This window comes from Salvelinus fontinalis, chromosome 33 (genome assembly GCF_029448725.1).
Source record: "Salvelinus fontinalis isolate EN_2023a chromosome 33, ASM2944872v1, whole genome shotgun sequence".
Taxonomy (NCBI): Eukaryota; Metazoa; Chordata; class Actinopteri; order Salmoniformes; family Salmonidae; genus Salvelinus; species Salvelinus fontinalis.
The window spans coordinates 24,484,588-24,503,305 of NC_074697.1; the positions used below are offsets into that span (position 1 = coordinate 24,484,588).

Consider the following 18,718-nt stretch of genomic DNA (forward strand, 5'->3'; position numbering starts at 1 on the left):
GCACATGCTCCCCTGCAAACTCACACCCTGACACTTTTGACCAAAAGTATCTTCTTTTCAACACACTTTTTGAGACGAAGTGTCATTTCAAAGATACTAATCTCAATCTCCTACACTGTGACATAATAAGACCTGATGAAACTGATATCGAGCCCCTCTCGTTTTTAAGCACATGAAGTAGTTAACCTACTGGTAATGAAATGGTCAGCAACCCGGTCATGATTTGGAGGGAATTAGAGCTATTGAGGGTGTTAGTAGCCTGTTATTACCATATATCTGCAACCCACCATAGCTGTGGTTCTGTGTGTAACGGGTGGTTTGGGATGTGGGTGGAGGAAGGTGGAGGAGGGTGGAGGGCTGACTATAGCGGTGGCTCTGTGTGTAACAGGGTGATGGTCTGTGGCGTGGGCAGTGGGCAGTGGGCAGGACAGCAGGCTGACCAGATGGGTCCTGTGGTACATCAGGCCTGCAGAGGGTCAGCTGGTCACGCCCCACTGTTCTGCCCTGTCATGCACAGCTGAAGGGTGAGCCCCCCCCACAGACTCTGGGCTGCCATATCACACCTAATTAACCAAGCAGAGAGCACATCCTTCCTCTTTATGTCTGTCACACCCCCACTGGATTGTTGCTAGAATCATTAAAAGAGTGACTAAAAATCTTTCATGTTTTCTGATGAGACTTACTGACATTACAGTATATTTAGACAGACTAGGTTTTCATTAGCCATCTGCATTTAACCCTATTTACACTCTAATCCTTTAACCATATGGTGAATGTACAATTCCAGATTACCTGTGTCTGCTATTATTTCATGTTGAGGCATGTGTGTCCTGATCATGTGTCCATCGCCTGCTCATAGTGGCATTGCTGGTCGTCATGATTGTTCCCAGCCAGGCCTTATTCTGCAGCTAGAGACCAGCTAGACTGCTAAACTCTGTGGAGAGATGAAATGAGACATTGTGTTGTTTACGACTAGAAAGCCTTATTGGGACACTGAAATCACCATCTGCCGGCAGTGAAAGTTTACTCCCTGCTAGCGCATGGCAGAAGAGTGCCGCTGAGACACCAGCGAAACCCCCCCTGCTGTAATATGATGAACGCCATTTACCTCTTTACTTTGTAAAGTCTGCTCCCCTTTCTGCTCTGCCTGGAGCTAGCAGCATATAAAACTGCAGTGTCAGGACATTCTAGGGAACATTACCATGTCTCAACATCAGGAACTGTTTGAATGGATAAGAATGATGTTGTTGCAAAAGTTTTAGTGACTCAAGGGGAAAAGATTTGCATTCAACATTTCTTTGATGTTGGGAGCTACTCTATTACGTAAGCTCTGTTTACATTTTTCACTTAGAAGTTTCCAGAGAAAATTTGCAGGTAGGCTTTTTGCGACCTTTACAGTTTAGACAAAAAATATCAATTCTTGGTAGACTTTTTGTGCTAGGTCTAAATGTTTCATGTATGGCTACTATCATGCTTCTAGACTTCTCCTCATTTTCGCTCTTTGGTCACCTGGATAGATTGTCATCCAGAAAACAAGATGTAGTACAGCTCCATATTGGAAATGGTCAAGCTTGAAAATAAGATTCCGCACAAGCCAGAACATTTTACTACCATTCTAGTGCTATTTACCTGGCATTTACGGCCAGCTATTTATACCAAGTCATGTTTAAATATAAAGTACCTGCTGTAAATATTCATGATTGCCCATGCCATTACAGGAGGAGGCTCAGGTCTGTCTAATGAATAACTGAAGTCCATGAATAATAAATAGTTTGCGCTTACCCCCCTCTGCCTCACAGACTGAGTATCTTTCAACTGGGAGCTGTGCCAGTAGAGGCAAGAGAACATAAGCACAAAACTGGGGTCTTATAGGCTATGTGATGGTGAACCATAAGAGCAAATGTTTTACATTTCTCCCAGAATAAATCTGTTCTCTTTGACCCAAATCATTCCCCCTTCCCCCTACTGTATGTCTCCGTTGAGCTAATGATTCCACTGGATTGCTCCTCTCCTCTGTACATGGATGGGTTTAGGATTAGATGGCCCTATTTCTGACAATTTAATGGCGGGTCTTTGATGCACATATAGTGAGGGAGGGAGAGCAGGATTACCTTCACTTCTGGAGTGCACTCTTGGATAAGTGGTAATATTTGTGTGTGTGTGTGTGTGTGTGTGTGTGTGTGTGTGTGTGTGTGTGTGTGTGTGTGTGTGTGTGTGTGTGTGTGTTTGTGTGTGCATGCGTGTGCGTGTGGGTGCATTTATGAGTCCACATGTTAATGTGTAACCTTGCATTTATAAAACCAGTGATCTGCCATATACAGTTGAAGTCGGAAGTTTACATACACTTAGGTTGGAGTCATTAAAACTCGTTTTTCAACCACTCCACACATTTCTTGTCAACAAACTATAGTTTTGGCAAGTCGGTTAGGACATTACTTTGTGCATGACACAAATCATTTTTCCAACAATTGTTTACAGACAGATTATTTCACTTATCATTCACTGTATCACAATTCCAGTGGGTCAGAAGTTTACAAACACTAAATTGACTGTGCCTTTAAACAGCTTGGAAAATTCCAGAAAATTATGTCATGGCTTTAGAAGCTTCTGATAGGCTAATTGACATAATTTGAGTCAATTGGAGGTGTACCTGTGTATGTATTTCATTGCCTACCTTCAAACTCAGTGCCTCTTTGCTTGACATCATGGGAAAATCAAAAGAAATCAGCCAAGACCTCAGAAAAAAAAATTGTAGACCTCCGCAAGTCTGGTTCATCCTTGGGAGCAATTTCCAAATGCCTGAAGGTACTACGTTGATCTGTACAAACAACAGTACACAAGTATAAACACCATGGGACCACGCAGCCATCATACCGCTCAGGAAGGAGACACGTTCTGTCTCCTAGAGAGGAATGTACTTTGGTGCGAAAAGTGCAAATCAATCCCAAACAACAGCAAAGGACCTTGTGAAGATGCTGGAGGAAACAGGTACAAAAGTATCTATATCCACAGTAAAACGAGTCCTATATCGATATAACCTGAAAGGCCGCTCAGCAAGAAAGAAGCCACTGCTCCACAACCGCCATAAAAAGGCCACACTACAGTTTGCAACTGCGCATAGGGACAAAGATCGTACTTTTTGGCGAAATGTTCTCTGGTCTGATGAAACAAAAATAGAAATATTTGGCAGTAATGACCATCGTTAAGTTTGGAGGAAAAAGGGGGAGAATTGCAAGCTTGAGAACACCATCCCAACCGTGAAGCACGGGGGTGGCAGCATCATCTTGTGGTGGTGCTTTGCAGCAGGAGGGACTGGTGCACTTCACAAAATAGATGGCATCATGAGGATGGAAAATTATTTGGATATATTGAAGCAACATCTCAAGACATCAGTCAGGAGGTTAAACGTGGTATCAAATGGGTCTTCCAAATGGACAATGACCCCAAGCATACTTCCAAAGTTGTGGCAAAATGGCTTAAGGACAACAAAGTCAAGGTATTGGAGTGGCCATCACAAAGCCCTGACCTCAATCCCATAGAAAATATGTGGGCAGAACTGAAAAGGCGTGTGCGAGTAAAGAGGCCTACAAACCTGACTCAGTTACACCAGCTCTGTCAGGAGGAATGTGCCAAAATTCCAACTTATCGTGGGAAGCTTGTGGAAGGCTGTCCGAAACGTTTGACCTAAGTTAAACAATTTAAAAGCAATGCTACCAAATACTAATTGAGTATGTAAACTTCTGACCCACAGGGAATGTGATGAAAGAAATAAAAGCTGAAATAAATCATTCTCTCCACTATTATTCTGACATTTCACATTCTTAACATAAAGTGGTGATCCCTAAGACAGGGAAATGTCAGGAATTGTGAAAACTGAGTTTAACTGTATTTGGCTAAGGTGTATGTAAACTTTCAACTTCAACTGTGGGTCCTTCCCTGACCCTGATCATGAATATGATATATGATATATTATTACAGTTATTGTTCTGTAATACTGTTTAGCATGTTCAACCTTTATTCTCTGTCGTACATGACAGTCTAATGATTACTGCATCAATGGAGACACACACATACAGTTGAAGTCGGAAGTTTACATGCACTTAGGTTGGAGTCATTAAAACTCGTTTTTCAACCACTCCACAAATTACTTGTTAACAAACTAAAGTTTTGGCAAGTCGGTTAGGACATCTACTGTGTGCATGACACAAGTAATTTTTCCAACAATTGCTTACAGACATATTATAAATAAAAGCTAAAACATATTATAAATAAAAGCTGAAATAAATCATTATTTTGACTATTATTCTGACATTTCACATTCTTAAAATAAAGTGGTGATCGTAACTGGCCTATGACAGGGAATTTTTACTAGGATTAAATGTCAGGAATTGTAAAAAAAAAAAACTGAGTTTAAATGTATTTTGCTAAGGTGTATGTAAACTTCCGACTTCAACTGTAGCTATTTGGTGGAATATGTTGTTTGCAAATATTTTGAATATTTATTAAGCCAGGCGTTTCAACCCTGCATTTATGACATTTCTTCCAGGAATAGTGCACACGCCATCATTAAATAACACATCTCTGGGTAGCCTGTGGCTCAACGTGGGAGGTAGGGACAGCTGTCCATATCTCTCCCTCTGGAGCTGCCAGACATGCATAGATTCACTAATGAAAAACACAGGGAGACCAAGGCTAGAATCAACCTACAAAGGATTGTTTTATATTTAGCAACTTACATAGGTAACTTCTACTGTTCAATGGAATTTGGTGTCAAGAATGGTAAGACTATGTTCATGCTACACACATTGTACTGAAATCCATCCATTTTGTACAACCTTAAATCTCATAGAAAGTTACATAATAACACTTGTTATAGTGAATGCCTGTGAGCTGCTGCTTCATGTAGGTCTACATCTGTAGTGGACTTGATCTGAGGATCCACTGGGTCCACTTAAAAGTCCTCTTGAACACTGTTCTCCAAAATTAGTGAAACTGTACTAAAGTGACTTCTCCGTGTCGTGGTTTTGCCCCCAGGCTGTGTCCAGGACAGTACAAATGAACTTTGCCCTTTAGCTTGTATTTGGAGATGAGGAATGTCAGTGCAGGTCAGATTTGCTGTAGGCTCTGCAGCGCACAGTGACAGAAAAACTGCTGGTCTGTGAAAGCAGGAAGATGTGAAGATGTGTAGAGTAATGAGTCTGTTGACAACTGTCAGGACTTTACCTGGTAGAGTGCCCTATGCCTTGACAAGATGTGCAACAGTTTGTGCATCATTTTAAGGAAGTCATATTATATGATGTGTTATGCTGTTTGAAACACCCGTCAGGTAAAGCAGAGGGTTTTGTTAGATTTTTTCATCACATAATAGTGAGACTTTTTAGGCCTCTGGGAGGCTTTCAGTTCAAGGAGATTACCTGCTCACCTGAAGAGACTGTCAAAACTGGTGGGCATGCAAAATAAAACTCAACAAATGAGTTTTGAGCACAGAAGTTGCAAGTTCAGTGGTTTTCATCCTCGCCCAACTAATTCTAAAAAGTATTCTACTTTTTTTTGTTGAACCAGTCAGAATACACAGAAGCGCCATGTGAAACAATTATTCTTTGGGACAGGTGTCGCCATGGTGCAAGGCTCTCCATTCCCCCAAGCTAAATGTTTTCTGCTTCCTCTTGCATTTATCTGGGAGACCAAGCACACGAACGTCGGCATAACAAATATCTGGCCAGCGGAGATGAATGTATCCCTGGGGAAGGAGGGTGGAGGTGGGGGTTGTGGAGAAGAATGTATCCCCAGAGAAGGAGGGTGGCGGTTTAGTTTAGTTTATGAGGATCCCCATTAGCTACTGCACATGCAGCAGCTACTCTTCCTGGGTTCCACATAAAACATACAAATGCATGACAAACTACAGAACAGCAACAGAAAAGAACAACATAAAATATTACATTACATTACATTACATTACATTACATTCAAAATAAAAAATTAAATAATCCAAGTAATACTGGCACCAAATGGTGTGGGAGGTGGAGATGAATGTGTTCCCAGGGAAGGAGGGTGGAGGTGGGGGTGGTGGAGAGGAATGTGTCCCCAGGGAAGGACGGCGGAGGTGGGGGTGGTGGAGAAGAATGTGTCCCCAGGAAAGGAGGGTGGAGTTGGGGGTGGTGGAGAAGAATGTGTCCCCAGGGAAGGACGGCGGAGGTGGGGGTGGTGGAGAAGAATGTGTCCCCAGGGAAGGACGGCGGAGGTGGGGGTGGTGGAGAAGAATGTGTCCCCAGGAAAGGAGGGTGGAGTTGGGGGTGGTGGAGAAGAATGTGTTCCCAGGGAAGGAGGGTGGAGGTGGGGGTGGTGGAGAAGAATGTGTCCCCAGGAAAGGAGGGTGGAGTTGGGGGTGGTGGAGAAGAATGTGTCCCCAGGAAAGGAGGGTGGAGGTGGGGGTGGTGGAGATGAATGTGTTCCTGGGGAAGGAGGGTGGAGGTGGGGGTGGTGGAGATGAATGTGTTCCTGGGGAAGGAGGGTGGAGGTGAGGGTGGTGGCAGGAGGAGAGCCAGAGGATGATGATCTGTGTCTGGGGCATTGTGTCTTTTCCTTCTTTTTCCAACTCTAGATCAGAGACAGGGGACTCTAGACAGCTCCTCTCTCTTGAGTAATAGCAGTGTGACAACAAGGTTGGTGAGGGGAGTCTTGGGTATGCAGGTCACACCTGGTCAAGGTGCAGTCAGTCTACCTCACGAGGGGAAAATTACCAGGGCACACTTCACTGAGCAGAGCATAGTTGGAATTTTCCAACAGCGGAAAATCTTAACGGATTAAAAACTAGCTGTGGATATAGCATACGAATTGTTGGATTATGTCCCTTTAAAGTCTTTATTTTATAATCTATTTCTAACTAATGGATGAACAACATAACAAAAACAATTGGTACATGATATTCTATGACCAGAAACATCGATATCTCAAAACCCTAATGATTCCCTCTGTCTCACCTTGATATATTGTGTACAGACTTCGTATTCCACTTAGCAAGCAGGCCGCGTCTGTATTGAGGCATAAAGAAAACTAGTTATGTATACCACATAGCATATCATGCTGAATAAAACCTTGATTAGATTGCTTTTTATCTCTTTTCCCTTATTCCCTTGTTGTACCAGACAGGCTGTGCAGCCAGAATATCTTCATCAGGAAGGAAGCGCCTGGGGATCTATCCTTGGGGCAGAATGGAAATGAATTCAGGGGATGGATGTCTAATAGAGCTGGCAAGGACACTTTTCCTTATTAAGACAAATAAGCCCCTGAAGGTGGAGAGATGCTTTAATATAGGAGGAAGGGAAGAGGGGATGAGGGGGGAGGGAAGGAGCGGAGAGGGGAGAAGTGGGGGAGGGTAGGGGGAGAGGAGGTATTTTGTGCAAGTATTACTTAGATTACTCTCATTTTGCATTTAATTAAATAATGTGTAGCCAATGAGGTAAGATAATTAGTGTTACTTGCAGGAGGGAGTATAAGGATCTGATTTATTTATTGGATAATATAACACAAGGCCTACTTTTGTAGTTGGTCACCCAGTCGTAGGTCAACCCTATGATCTAAAAAGTAATCAAGTCCAAAACCTTGGATATGTACGGTTTCTCACTCCTAGCCTTTTGCAGCCTTTCATCACAGAACACAATGAAGAGTTAACAGTGTATGTATTTGACTGATTTGATTTGCTGTTCCAATAGCTGCTGTCTGCGCTGGGACAGTAAGTGACAGTGTGATTGGCAGACTCTGAATGGAGAGGAAATGAGGGAGAGCGTAGGATTTCAGCAGAACCAGAGCAGAGCAACATCTAAAGACAGCTAATTCCCTGAGCGCAGAGCTAAACTATAACTGGCACAATGCGATCTTGGGCATATTAGATTCCTCAAGACATTACACAAATTGACAAAGAGAAAACTATTTTTGTGGAAGAAGCCTCATACAGGAAAGGATTGTAGAACCTACAGTATTTAAATGTATCAGATGCTATGAAATAAGATTTCACTCTTGTGCATAATTTTAAGGCAGTATGAACGCAATTATTCATGGTGTCGTCTTTTGATTCTAATCATATTGGTAATATTTGAGTATGCATGACCATATTTGTTTACAGTGTGTGTGTGTGTGTGTGTGTGTGTGTGTGTGTGTGTGTGTGTGTGTGTGTGTGTGTGTGTGTGTGTGTGTGTGTGTGTGTGTGTGTGTGTGTGTGTGTGTGTGTGTGTGTGTGTGTGTGTGTGTGTGTGAATCCTTATAGTTTATTTTGTATACAAGGCCAGCATTGAGAATTTAAACCTAGTTTCTATGCCAGAGGCTACTTAGAGACACAGCAGACATTTGTTTGTTTGGATTCTAATGTTGTCTCAGTAAAAACACCATACCACACAATGTTGTTGACATCATTCTCATGGTGAGACAATCGATAGCTGAGGGTCGACACATGCTGGGAGGACGGAACCAGAACTAAGGCAAACTAAGACAGTAGTTGTGACTGAAATGGCACCCTATTCCCTATCTAGTGTACTCCTTTGGACATAACCCTATGGGCTCTGGATTAAAGTAGTGCATTATATAGTGAGTAAGGTACCATTCAGATATAGCCAGTGATGTAGCCAGTGAGACCAGTTACCCAGAGTCTGCTCTGTGTCAGCACAGTGGGTCACTCTTGTTCAGTGCTCATCACTCTCAGTTGTAGTAAAGCAAGGCATACCTATTTTACATTAATGTCTTCTGTCAGACACTTATCCAGGGCGACTTACAGGAGCAATCAGGGTTAATTGCCTTGCTCATGGGCACATCAACATATTATTTTCACTTAGTCAGCCTGGGGATTTGAACCAGCGACCTTTCAGTTACTGGCCAAGTTCTCTTTCGCAAGGGAGCCCTGCATACACAAAATGTACAAAATACAATACACACACACACACACACACACACACACACACACACACACACACACACACACACACACACACACACACACACACACACACACACACACACACACACACACACACACACACAAAACGATTTCCCTCTATTTAGCCATAATTACCAGTTTCATTAACAGGCTTTGAATAGTCATGAATCTGAGCCAGTGTGTGGTCCCACAAACAGCAAAGAGGTTTTAGGAGAAAGAAAGCACGTCCCCCCAGAAACGATACACTCCAAGAGGAAACACAGTGAAGAGACGACCTGCATTACCATTCAATCAGTAGCATTCCCAATATCTTAGCACGGGCAGCATCACTTAACAATTCTATATTATGTCCATAAACCCCTCTGTCTACTGCCATGTTTGATTTGAAAGTGTTGCTCTCTCTCTCTCGTGCAGATTTAGCTATTTCCAGAGTGCAACATGCTAATGAGAAATAACTCACTGTATAGGTCATATCTGTAAAATATGTTTTTCAAAACGTTATATTTTCTTCTCCAATTTTTTTGTTGTATTTTGGTATAATAATCCAGACATAAAAGTGTTAAAGGAGTGATTATGGTGAAATGTTTATTTTTCGAATACTTTTTCACTAATAACATAAGCAACCTATTTACAGTTCTACGTGTAGGAGCAATATGATGTTTTCATTGCAATGCTAGTGCTGCACCGTGCATGTTAACAAGACTGTTAGCGTTCACAATAATTGTTAGTGAGTTTGTAATGGATTGGAAACGGCTGTAATCGATTTGTCCGTTGATGTTGTTATCAAAGTTAAGGAACTAAACACAGCCATTGTCATACGAAGGTCATTTACATGAGGGCAGTATTACATTATATACGGTAAAGATACAAACTTTCCACAGTGCTGAATTCAGTTGTTCCAGTTGCTGTCGCTAGGAGCTTTCCGCGGTGCTGAAACGACGATGGTGAGCTGACTTGAAGAAAAAGAACGGCATACCCAACGAGAAATCGACTTAGCGAGCGTTGGAATTGAACAGTCTCTGTCTATCAGCTGATAACGACATCAGGACATAGCTCCCATAAGAGTGGAGCGCCCGTGCTGCGCAGTGTGCGATCCCGAGGTCTCACGGCAAGTGGCTTTTACAGAGCACGAGCAGTCTCTATTTCATTTTAAGGAAAAGTGTTGATCCCAAGGACATTATTTTCTGTTAGCAGAGGACCAATAGTGAAAGGAAGCATGAGTGCGGCACGAGATTACAAAGTCGTTATGATGGTTCTCTTTGCAATGATGACGGACATAGGCGCTGAAGGTAAGATGCTCAATCATATAACAGAAGACTATTTGGTCGCTTGTGCACATGTTTCTTGCAATGCAATTCTGTTCCCGACCCGCCGGTGTTATCTTGCCACTGTATCCAATTATGTGTGACTATTTTTGTTGGTAGGCCATCTGGGAAACTATGTGTTTGTGTTTGTGGGAGCACAGTCACAGTTGGCTATCGGTCGTGTTTCCTCCTATACTGAGGTTTAAATGGTCCCCTTACGGCAATTCTTCTCAAATAACTCACGTGGAGAAGAGAATATATCGTTCTATTAACGGCAGATGTTGTAGCCTACTATTATATTGTTAGGGTATATTATAGTGTTAGGCGATACAGTAGCCTATGTATTGCCTGCAATGAAGAATTCACCACAAGCCATACTAATTGCAATTGGCTATTCGGTTAGTTAAACAGATTCATTTCATTTATTTAAAGAAGTTATACATTAACTAGTGATAGTAATTTAGAAATCATTTAAGCAAATTCCAAATCCAAACTTTAAATAATTATAAGTATTGTAACAACTTAAACAATCGTAGACTAATAAAGTGTGGTAAACCTATCTTAATTTGTGTCAAATATCATGTCCTTTGAAGTGTATTTTAATCGGTAATCATTATAGGCCCATATATAACCTACATGGATTGAACATGTAATTAATTCTTGCTTGGCAGTGGGCCAATCATTTTTAATAATTCATGAATATCGTGTCAATGTCTATCTCATATTTTAAGAAATGTGTTCAAAGGAGATCTAATCATGAAATAAGATGTATATTAGTTCTAAGAACGTTGGAATGACCTACATTGGTTTTACAGCTGGCTGCACTCTTCCTGCCTTTGATTTGACAACATTACTGAATAAAGTACTATCTTTTTGAAAATCCTCGAGCTGCGCACTGTATGGGTAGGGGGGTTAGGATAGTTTGGAATAAATAAACCTATACAGACAATATTTTCTTGGCCTGCATCGGATAATTCTACCCACATAAATATTTGTTAAAAGGTTGGTCTTGACTTGCACCCACGGTGTACTTCACACGAGTCTCACGTAAACATGGATGTCACACAACGTCGATCATGGCAGACCCATCATACATGTACAGTATGTCCAATCTGCAGAATATGTTTGGTTCTGTTTTTCCCCCCATATTTGAGTGCCCCTGTGCAGGGGCTGGAACCTATTACATTTCAGTTTGTGTCACATCAGGAAGGATTGAAATTCCAATGAAATAATTAAAATCCCAATTGAAAATAAATACTGTGCAATATTTAAATAATTGGTCTTTCAATTCATATCCTGAATTTACTGAGAGAAAATAAATATTTTGAGGAGATGTTTAGTAGAATAGAACGGTATGAACAAAGGAAGAAAAAAAGGAGGGTATCTATGTTGTGGTAAAATATGTCAGACTTTGGCAGAATCATGCACATATTTATCTGATAAAGTAATACTTCAACCTATTATAACCCCAATTTATACAGAGTTTTAGATCCACGAATACATATCCGATATTATAAAGACTAATAGCTATTAAACGGCTCCTTCACGCGTGCAGCTGGGAAAACCTGGCCCCAGAGGGAATGTTCATATTCTGCATTGATCCCACATCACAGTATCAGCCTGACCTTTTGACCTCAGAAGTCCGTGGGCCTCCCTGTCCTTATCAGTCACCTTCTATTGAACCTCTGAAGCTGCAATTTACTGCAGAACAGAAGCACCTGTAAAAGCACTCTAGCTAATGTGAGGCTCCATCAGTCCAGTTTGAGCACTGAGCAAGAGGTTCAGTGAGCTAAAAGCTGGAGCCCATATTAAATTAATAGTATTGTGCTGTGCTAAAAATGGGTGACAAATTGATGAAGAATGGGTGAGGGTAATATAGGTTGACTTAAGGTTGGTCAGTAATCGTCCATCTTTTTTTGTTGTTGAATCAATGTACTGTACACTGAGTGTACAAATCATTAAGAACACCTGCTCTTTCCATGACATAGACTGACCAGGTGAATCCATGTGAAAGCTATGATCCCTTATTGATGGCACTTGCTAAATCCACATCAATCAGTGTATATGAAGGGGAGGAGACAGGTTAAAAAATGATTTTTAAGCCTTGAGACAATTGAGACATGAATTGTGTGTATGCCAATCAGAGGGTGAATGGGCAAGACAAAATATTTAAGTGCCTTTGAACGGGGTATGGTAGTAGGTGCCAGGCACACCGGTTTGAGTGTGTCAAGAACTGCAACACTGCTGGGTTTTTCATGCTCAACAGTTTCTTGTGTGTATCAACAATGGTCCACCACCCAATGGACATCCAGCCAACTTGACACAACTGTGGGAATCATTGATATCAACATGGGCCAGCATCCCTGTGGAATGCTTTCAAGACCTTGTAGAGTCTATGCCTCAATGAATTGAGGCTGTTCTGAGGGCAAATGGGGGTTGCAACTTAATATTAGGAAGGTGTTCCTAATATTTTGTACCCTGAGTGTATTTACAATCTGTCCATAAATCTAGTTATTCTCATAGGCTGCATTAATTGAGGGCGGGATGCAAAAGCCTGCGTAGTTGTGTGTCAGGGCCTCTAATGTCAACATGCTGTTTCACAGCACATTGTGTGTTTCTACTGGTTTTATGTTGTGTTTGTGAGAATCATAGTGGAGGAAGAAGTTTGTGTCTGCTCACAGCGAGAAGGCATAACCTCTGCTACTCCTCTCTAATTATAATGAAAATTACAATACAATCTCAGCGCTATCATTGATAGTGCAGGGTGCTGTGTCTTTATTGGCCGATAGGGGGCACATGAGGCCAGTGATGCTGCCGCTTTTGAGCGTCCCCTCTTGATATGGTCCTCAGGGTGGACTGTAATCATAATGGGAACAGGAGAGAATCAGTTCCCTCTCCCGGGAACATCCTATTCCTCTCTGCCCCTTATACTGTCCCTGTGCGACGGATCCCTGTGCTCGGACACTTCCCACAACTATCCGGCACCACCATGAAGTATGCGTGGGAGGACAGTGGACTGGAAAGGGGAGTTTTGATCTTATTTTATTAGGATCTCTTTTAGTCCTCATTTGGACTAATCTTCCAAGAGTCCTTAAACATGAAAATACAATCTATAATAGGATCACATTTTCACATATAACACACTGTTACAAGCAGACATAACACACTGACATATTGACCAGATAAATACTCTAACTGTCTAAAAATATAGATTGATTCCTTCATCTACCATAGTCCCACACATCCTTCCAATATATTTTATTTAATTGGTTCTAAAATATTGTTTGAATTTATATATTAAAACGTTTCTGGTTTGCTCAGATACATTATTCAATTTCTTTATTGCTCTAAATCAAAATGTTATTTTGCCTATTTCTCTTTTCTGTCTGGATAACACAGATGGTGGACAATCTATTTCTAGTATTTACTGAATGTCTGCCTCTTACCAACTGAATACTGTTGTGAATAGAGTTTGGCCGTTTTAAATGAAATAAGCCTCTTCTTTTCAATTATCTTGTTGCTTGATGACCAACCAAGAGCATTGAGCATGACTACAACAGAAGAACCATATCTCCACCTTAAAACAATCCTTGCTGCTTTGTTCTGTGCAATCTGCAGCCTCCTATTTGAACTTGCTGATGCATGTCCCCAGACCACAGAACAGTAGTTCATCTGACAGCCAATTAATGCTTGGGTTGTTTGCTTAAGAATCTTTCCCAGTAAATTTTTAGCTATCCTTCTGATCATGCATGAAGTTTTAAAAAACATTTGTTTTTTACATACAGTGGGGAGAACAAGTATTTGATACACTGCCGATTTTGCAGGTTTTCCTACTTACAAAGCATGTAGAGGTCTGTAATTTTTATCATAGGCACACTTCAACTGTGAGAGACGGAATCTAAAACCAAAATCCAGAAAATCACATTGTATGATTTTAAGTAATTCATTTGCATTTTATTGCATGACATAAGTATTTGATACATCAGAAAAGCAGAACTAAATATTTGGTACAGAAACCTTTGTTTACAATTACAGAGATCATACGTTTCCTGTAGTTCTTGAGAAGGTTTGCACACACTGCAGCAGGGATTTTGGCCCACTCCTCCATACAGACCTTCTCCAGATGCTTCAGGTTTCGGGGCTGTCGCTGGGCAATACGGACTTTCAGCTCCCTCCAAAGATTTTCAATTGGGCTCAGGTCTGGAGACTGGCTAGGCCATTCCAGGACCTTGAGATGCTTCTTACGGAGCCACTACTTAGTTGCCCTGGTTGTGTGTTTCGGGTCGTTGTCATGCTGGAAGACCCAGCCACAACCCATCTTCAATGCTCTTACTGAGGGAAGGAGGTTGTTGGCCAAGATCTTGCGATACATGGCCCCATCCATCCGCCCCTCAATACGGTGCAGTTGTCCTGTCCCCTTTGCAGAAAAGCATCCCCAAAGAATGATGTTTCCACCTCCATGCTTCGCGGTTGGGATGGTGTTCTTGGGGTTGTACTCATCCTTCTTCTTCCTCCAAACACGGCGAGTGGAGTTTAGACCAAAAAGCTCTATTTTTGTCTCATCAGACCACATGACCTTCTCCCATTCCTCCTCTGGATCATCCAGATGGTCATTGGCAAACTTCAGACGGGCCTGGACATGCGCTGGCTTGAGCAGGGGGACCTTGCGTGCGCTACAGGATTTTAATCCATGACGGCGTAGTGTGTTACTAATGGTTTTCTTTGAGACTGTGGTCCCAGCTCTCTTCAGGTCATTGACCAGGTCCTGCCGTGTAGTTCTGGACTGATCCCTCACCTTCCTCATGATCATTGATGCCCCACGAGGTGAGATCTTGCATGGAGCCCCAGACCGAGGGTGATTGACCGTCATCTTGAACTTCTTCCATTTTCTAATAATTGCGCCAACAGTTGTTGCCTTCTCACCAAGCTGCTTGCCTATTGTCCTGTAGCCCATCCCATCCTTGTGCAGGTCTACAACTATATACCTGATGTCCTTACACAGCTCTCTGGTCTCGGCCATTGTGGAGAGGTTGGAGTCTGTTTGATTGAGTGTGTGGACAGGTGTCTTTTATACAGGTACGAGTTCAAACAGGTGCAGTTAATACAGGTAATGAGTGGAGAACAGGAGGGCTTCTTAAAGAAAAACTAAAAGGTCTGTGAGAGCTGGAATTCTTACTGGTTGGTAGGTGATCAAATACTTATGTCATGCAATAAAATGCAAATGAATTACTTAAAAATCATACAATGTGATTTTCTGGATTTTTGTTTTAGATTCCATCTCTCACAGTTGAAGTGTACCTATGGTAAACATTACAGACCTCTACATGCTTTGTAAGTAGGAAAACCTGCAAAATTGGCAGTGTTTCAAATACTTGTTCTCCCCACTGTAGATTAGTTATTTGAGACGACCATGATAAGCAGTTGTCTAGCTGCACACCAAGTAGTTTGGTTTCTGCCACTTCCTCAATTTGTACTCCCCCCATACTTAATTGTATCCCATGCTGTGTTGGCCTTTTCCTGGTGGAACAGACCAACAAAACTTGGTTCTTGGTGTTCAAAACAAGTTTGTTCTGGCAAACCCACTCCCTGATATTTCCAAGATGTACTTGTAGAGCTTGCTGTACCTGTTATACTGATTGTCTCGCTGTATAAATTGTAGTATCATCTGCAAATATAGTAGCTTGAGTTTCAGATAAAGCATAAGGAAGGTTGTTGGTATATATTAAGTAAAGAAGTGGTCCAAGGCAGCTGCCCTGCGGTATTCCACAGTTTAAAAGGGGAAGAAAAGGACCCATTGATATAGGTGGACTGTTTCCTGTCAGTTAGATATGACTGTACCCAATTCAATGCTGTTCCTTAACATAATGCAATAATCTTGTCAAAATTATTTAATGATCCACTAAATCAAATGCTGCACTAAAATCTAAAAATAGTACACCCACAAACCTTCCATTATTCATAGCATTGAGGTACTGGTCAGTCATGTCAACCAATGCAGTGGTAGTGGAATGGTTGTTGCGATAAGCATACTGATTGGCTGTAATCAGACCATTCTTTTCCATCTACTCTTATATTTGTCTACCCACAATACCCTCCAATATCTTACTGAGTGAAGGGTCGATTGGTCGACTATGGGCAGGAGTAATGGGATCTTTGCTGTCTTTCGGGATTGGACACAGTTTAGCATGCTTCCATACATTTGCAAATGTCCCCTTTTCCAGTGACCAATTAAATCTGTATTTCAGTGGAGCTGAAATCTGGGGAGCATTATAGCAAAGTAAAAAGCAGCAAAATGATTGACAAAATCAGCTGTTTTTGTTATTGTTCTCCCGTCAACATCCACACTAGATGGGCATGATGAGATAGATGTACCAAGTCATGTCTGTGAGCTTTGGGGTCCCGCTCTGTGTCTGTTTTCTCCATATTGATGCCCTGATAATATAACTAGCCTAGCGCTGAGCTAGAGGGCTGGAGGTCTGGAGGGCTGAAGGGCTGGGGATCTGGAGGGCTGGAGGGCTGGTGGTGTGGAGGTCTGGAGGGCTGGTAGTCTGGAGGTCTGGAGGGCTGAAGGGCTGGGGATCTGGAAGGCTGGAGGGCTGGTGGTGTGGAGGTCTGGAGGGCTGGTGGTCTGGAGGTCTGGAGGGCTGGTGGTCTGGCGGGCTGGTGGTGTGGAGGTCTGGAGGGCTGGTGGTCTGGCGGTCTGGGGGTCTGGTGGTGTGGAGGTCTGGAGGGCTGGTGGTCTGGCGGGCTGATGGTGTGTAGGTCTGGAGGGCTGGTGGTCTGGCAGTCTGGAGGGCTGGTGGTGTGGAGGGCTGGTGGTCTGGGGGTCTGGTGGTGTGGAGGTCTGGAGGGCTGGTGGTGTGGAGGGCTGGTGGTCTGGGGGTCTGGTGGTGTGGAGGTCTGGAGGGCTGGTGGTGTGGAGGGCTGGTGGTCTGGGGTCTGGTGGTGTGGAGGTCTGAGGGTCTGGTGGTGTGGAGGTCTGGAGGGCTGGTGGTCTGGTGGTGTGGAGGTCTGGAGAGCTGGTGGTCTGGAGGGTTGGGGGTCTGGAGGCGACTCCCTGCACTGCCACCTCTGTCATCTACTGACACAGGTCTGATAGGAGATTAGTATGGCTAGCTGGGGGGGGGGGGGGGGGGGGGGGGAGAGAGAGAGAGAGAGAGAGAGAGCTGAGACAAATGGCTGGTGCAGGAAAGACTGGCTACAGCTAGAACAACATCAAACACATGCACACACACACGCATGCACACCCTTGGAGTACACACACACATGGAAACACACACACATGTACACAGAAATGAATCCTCCTGTTTTAACTTATTGAATCGAGTAGATCTGAACACAGAAACATTTTCATGTGATGTAGTGAATTGAACAAAAGCGCCCGGCCATATTCCCCGTTGGTATCTGTGTGGGCACAGAGCACAGCTTTTCATTTTCAATGATCAATTACCCCAGACAACCATACGTGTGTGGAAGGGTATGTTTGAGAACAAGCTTTTGTGTGTGTGTGTGTGTGTGTGTGTGTGTGTGTGTGTGTGTGTGTGTGTGTGTGTGTGTGTGTGTGTGTGTGTGTGTGTGTGTGTGTCTGTGTGTGTGTGTGTGTGTGTGTGTGTGTGGAATCAGAGATGGGAGATGATACATTTTCCAGATTTGAAGTCGTTGTCAATCACTCTGTATTGCAATATTAGAACAAGTGTCATCAATCGAAAGCCATGTGTGATGTCTGAGGCTTGGCACACAGATTCCAATTATGAAGGCCTCATCTTTGCTGTCTTTTATGTTTTATTAAGTTAAGCTTTCCATGTTGGAGCTCTGAGCTTGACCTGAATATGCTACTATCACTACTTTCTTCTAATTGTAGCGGTTGTTTTTCTCCCTATAGCACACAAACACTGCATCTGTCTGTGTGTGTGTGTGTGTATGCATGCAAACACACACACACACACACATGCTTGCAAGGAGAAATCAGAATCAAGCTCTGCTCAGCTTTTTTAGCTCCCCCCTAATTACTGGCTATTAAAAATCTGCGCCCCCATTTATACAGCCCTCTTCTAAGCTTGTCTTTAAGAGTAACATTTTACTGCCATTCATGTTATATAAAAGAGTACGAATATAGATCTTGGAGGTTGTGATGAGAGGTGATGTTTCGTCCGAGAGGATGCCACGTTCCTTGACACGCTGCAGCTGGTGTAGATATTGTAGTGAAGATGACAGACCTTTTATGAAAACGATCAAGGCACAAGGCGAGACCCAGATGCAGACACAGGAGGCAAATGGTTGGAGTCTTACAATGTTTATTCATCCAAAAAGTGGTATGCAAAGAGAATGGTCGTGTACAGGTAAAAGGTCAAAACCAGTTCAGAGTCCAATAGGTACCGAAGGGCAGGCAGATTCAAGGTCAGGGCAGGCAGGGTGATCAAGCAGGCGGGAAAGTAGTCCAGAGTCAGGCAGTGGTCAAAACCGGGAGGACTAGCAAAAGAGAATAGAA

At 42.8% G+C, this 18,718-nt stretch overlaps 1 protein-coding gene and 1 long non-coding RNA gene across 3 annotated transcripts in view; one reads left to right on the plus strand and one right to left on the minus strand.

Moving 5' to 3' along the window:
* Positions 1 to 798: 798 nt before the first annotated feature.
* LOC129831870 (uncharacterized) lies at positions 799 to 9,878 on the minus strand. The gene is made up of 3 exons (XR_008755825.1): positions 9,799 to 9,878; positions 6,981 to 7,031; positions 799 to 934 (listed from the first exon to the last, which is right to left on the minus strand). It is a non-coding gene; the product is annotated as an uncharacterized LOC129831870 (long non-coding RNA).
* A 253-nt stretch (positions 9,879 to 10,131) lies between these two features.
* Positions 10,132 to 18,718, plus strand: part of LOC129831866 (seizure protein 6-like) — a 131,294-nt gene continuing 122,707 nt past the window's right edge. For both annotated transcript variants that reach the window (XM_055895384.1, XM_055895383.1), the window contains exon 1: positions 10,132 to 10,215. In XM_055895384.1, coding sequence (XP_055751359.1) covers positions 10,143 to 10,215 — 73 coding nt within the window. In that variant the 5' untranslated portion in view covers positions 10,132 to 10,142. The remainder of the gene's footprint in view (positions 10,216 to 18,718) is intronic.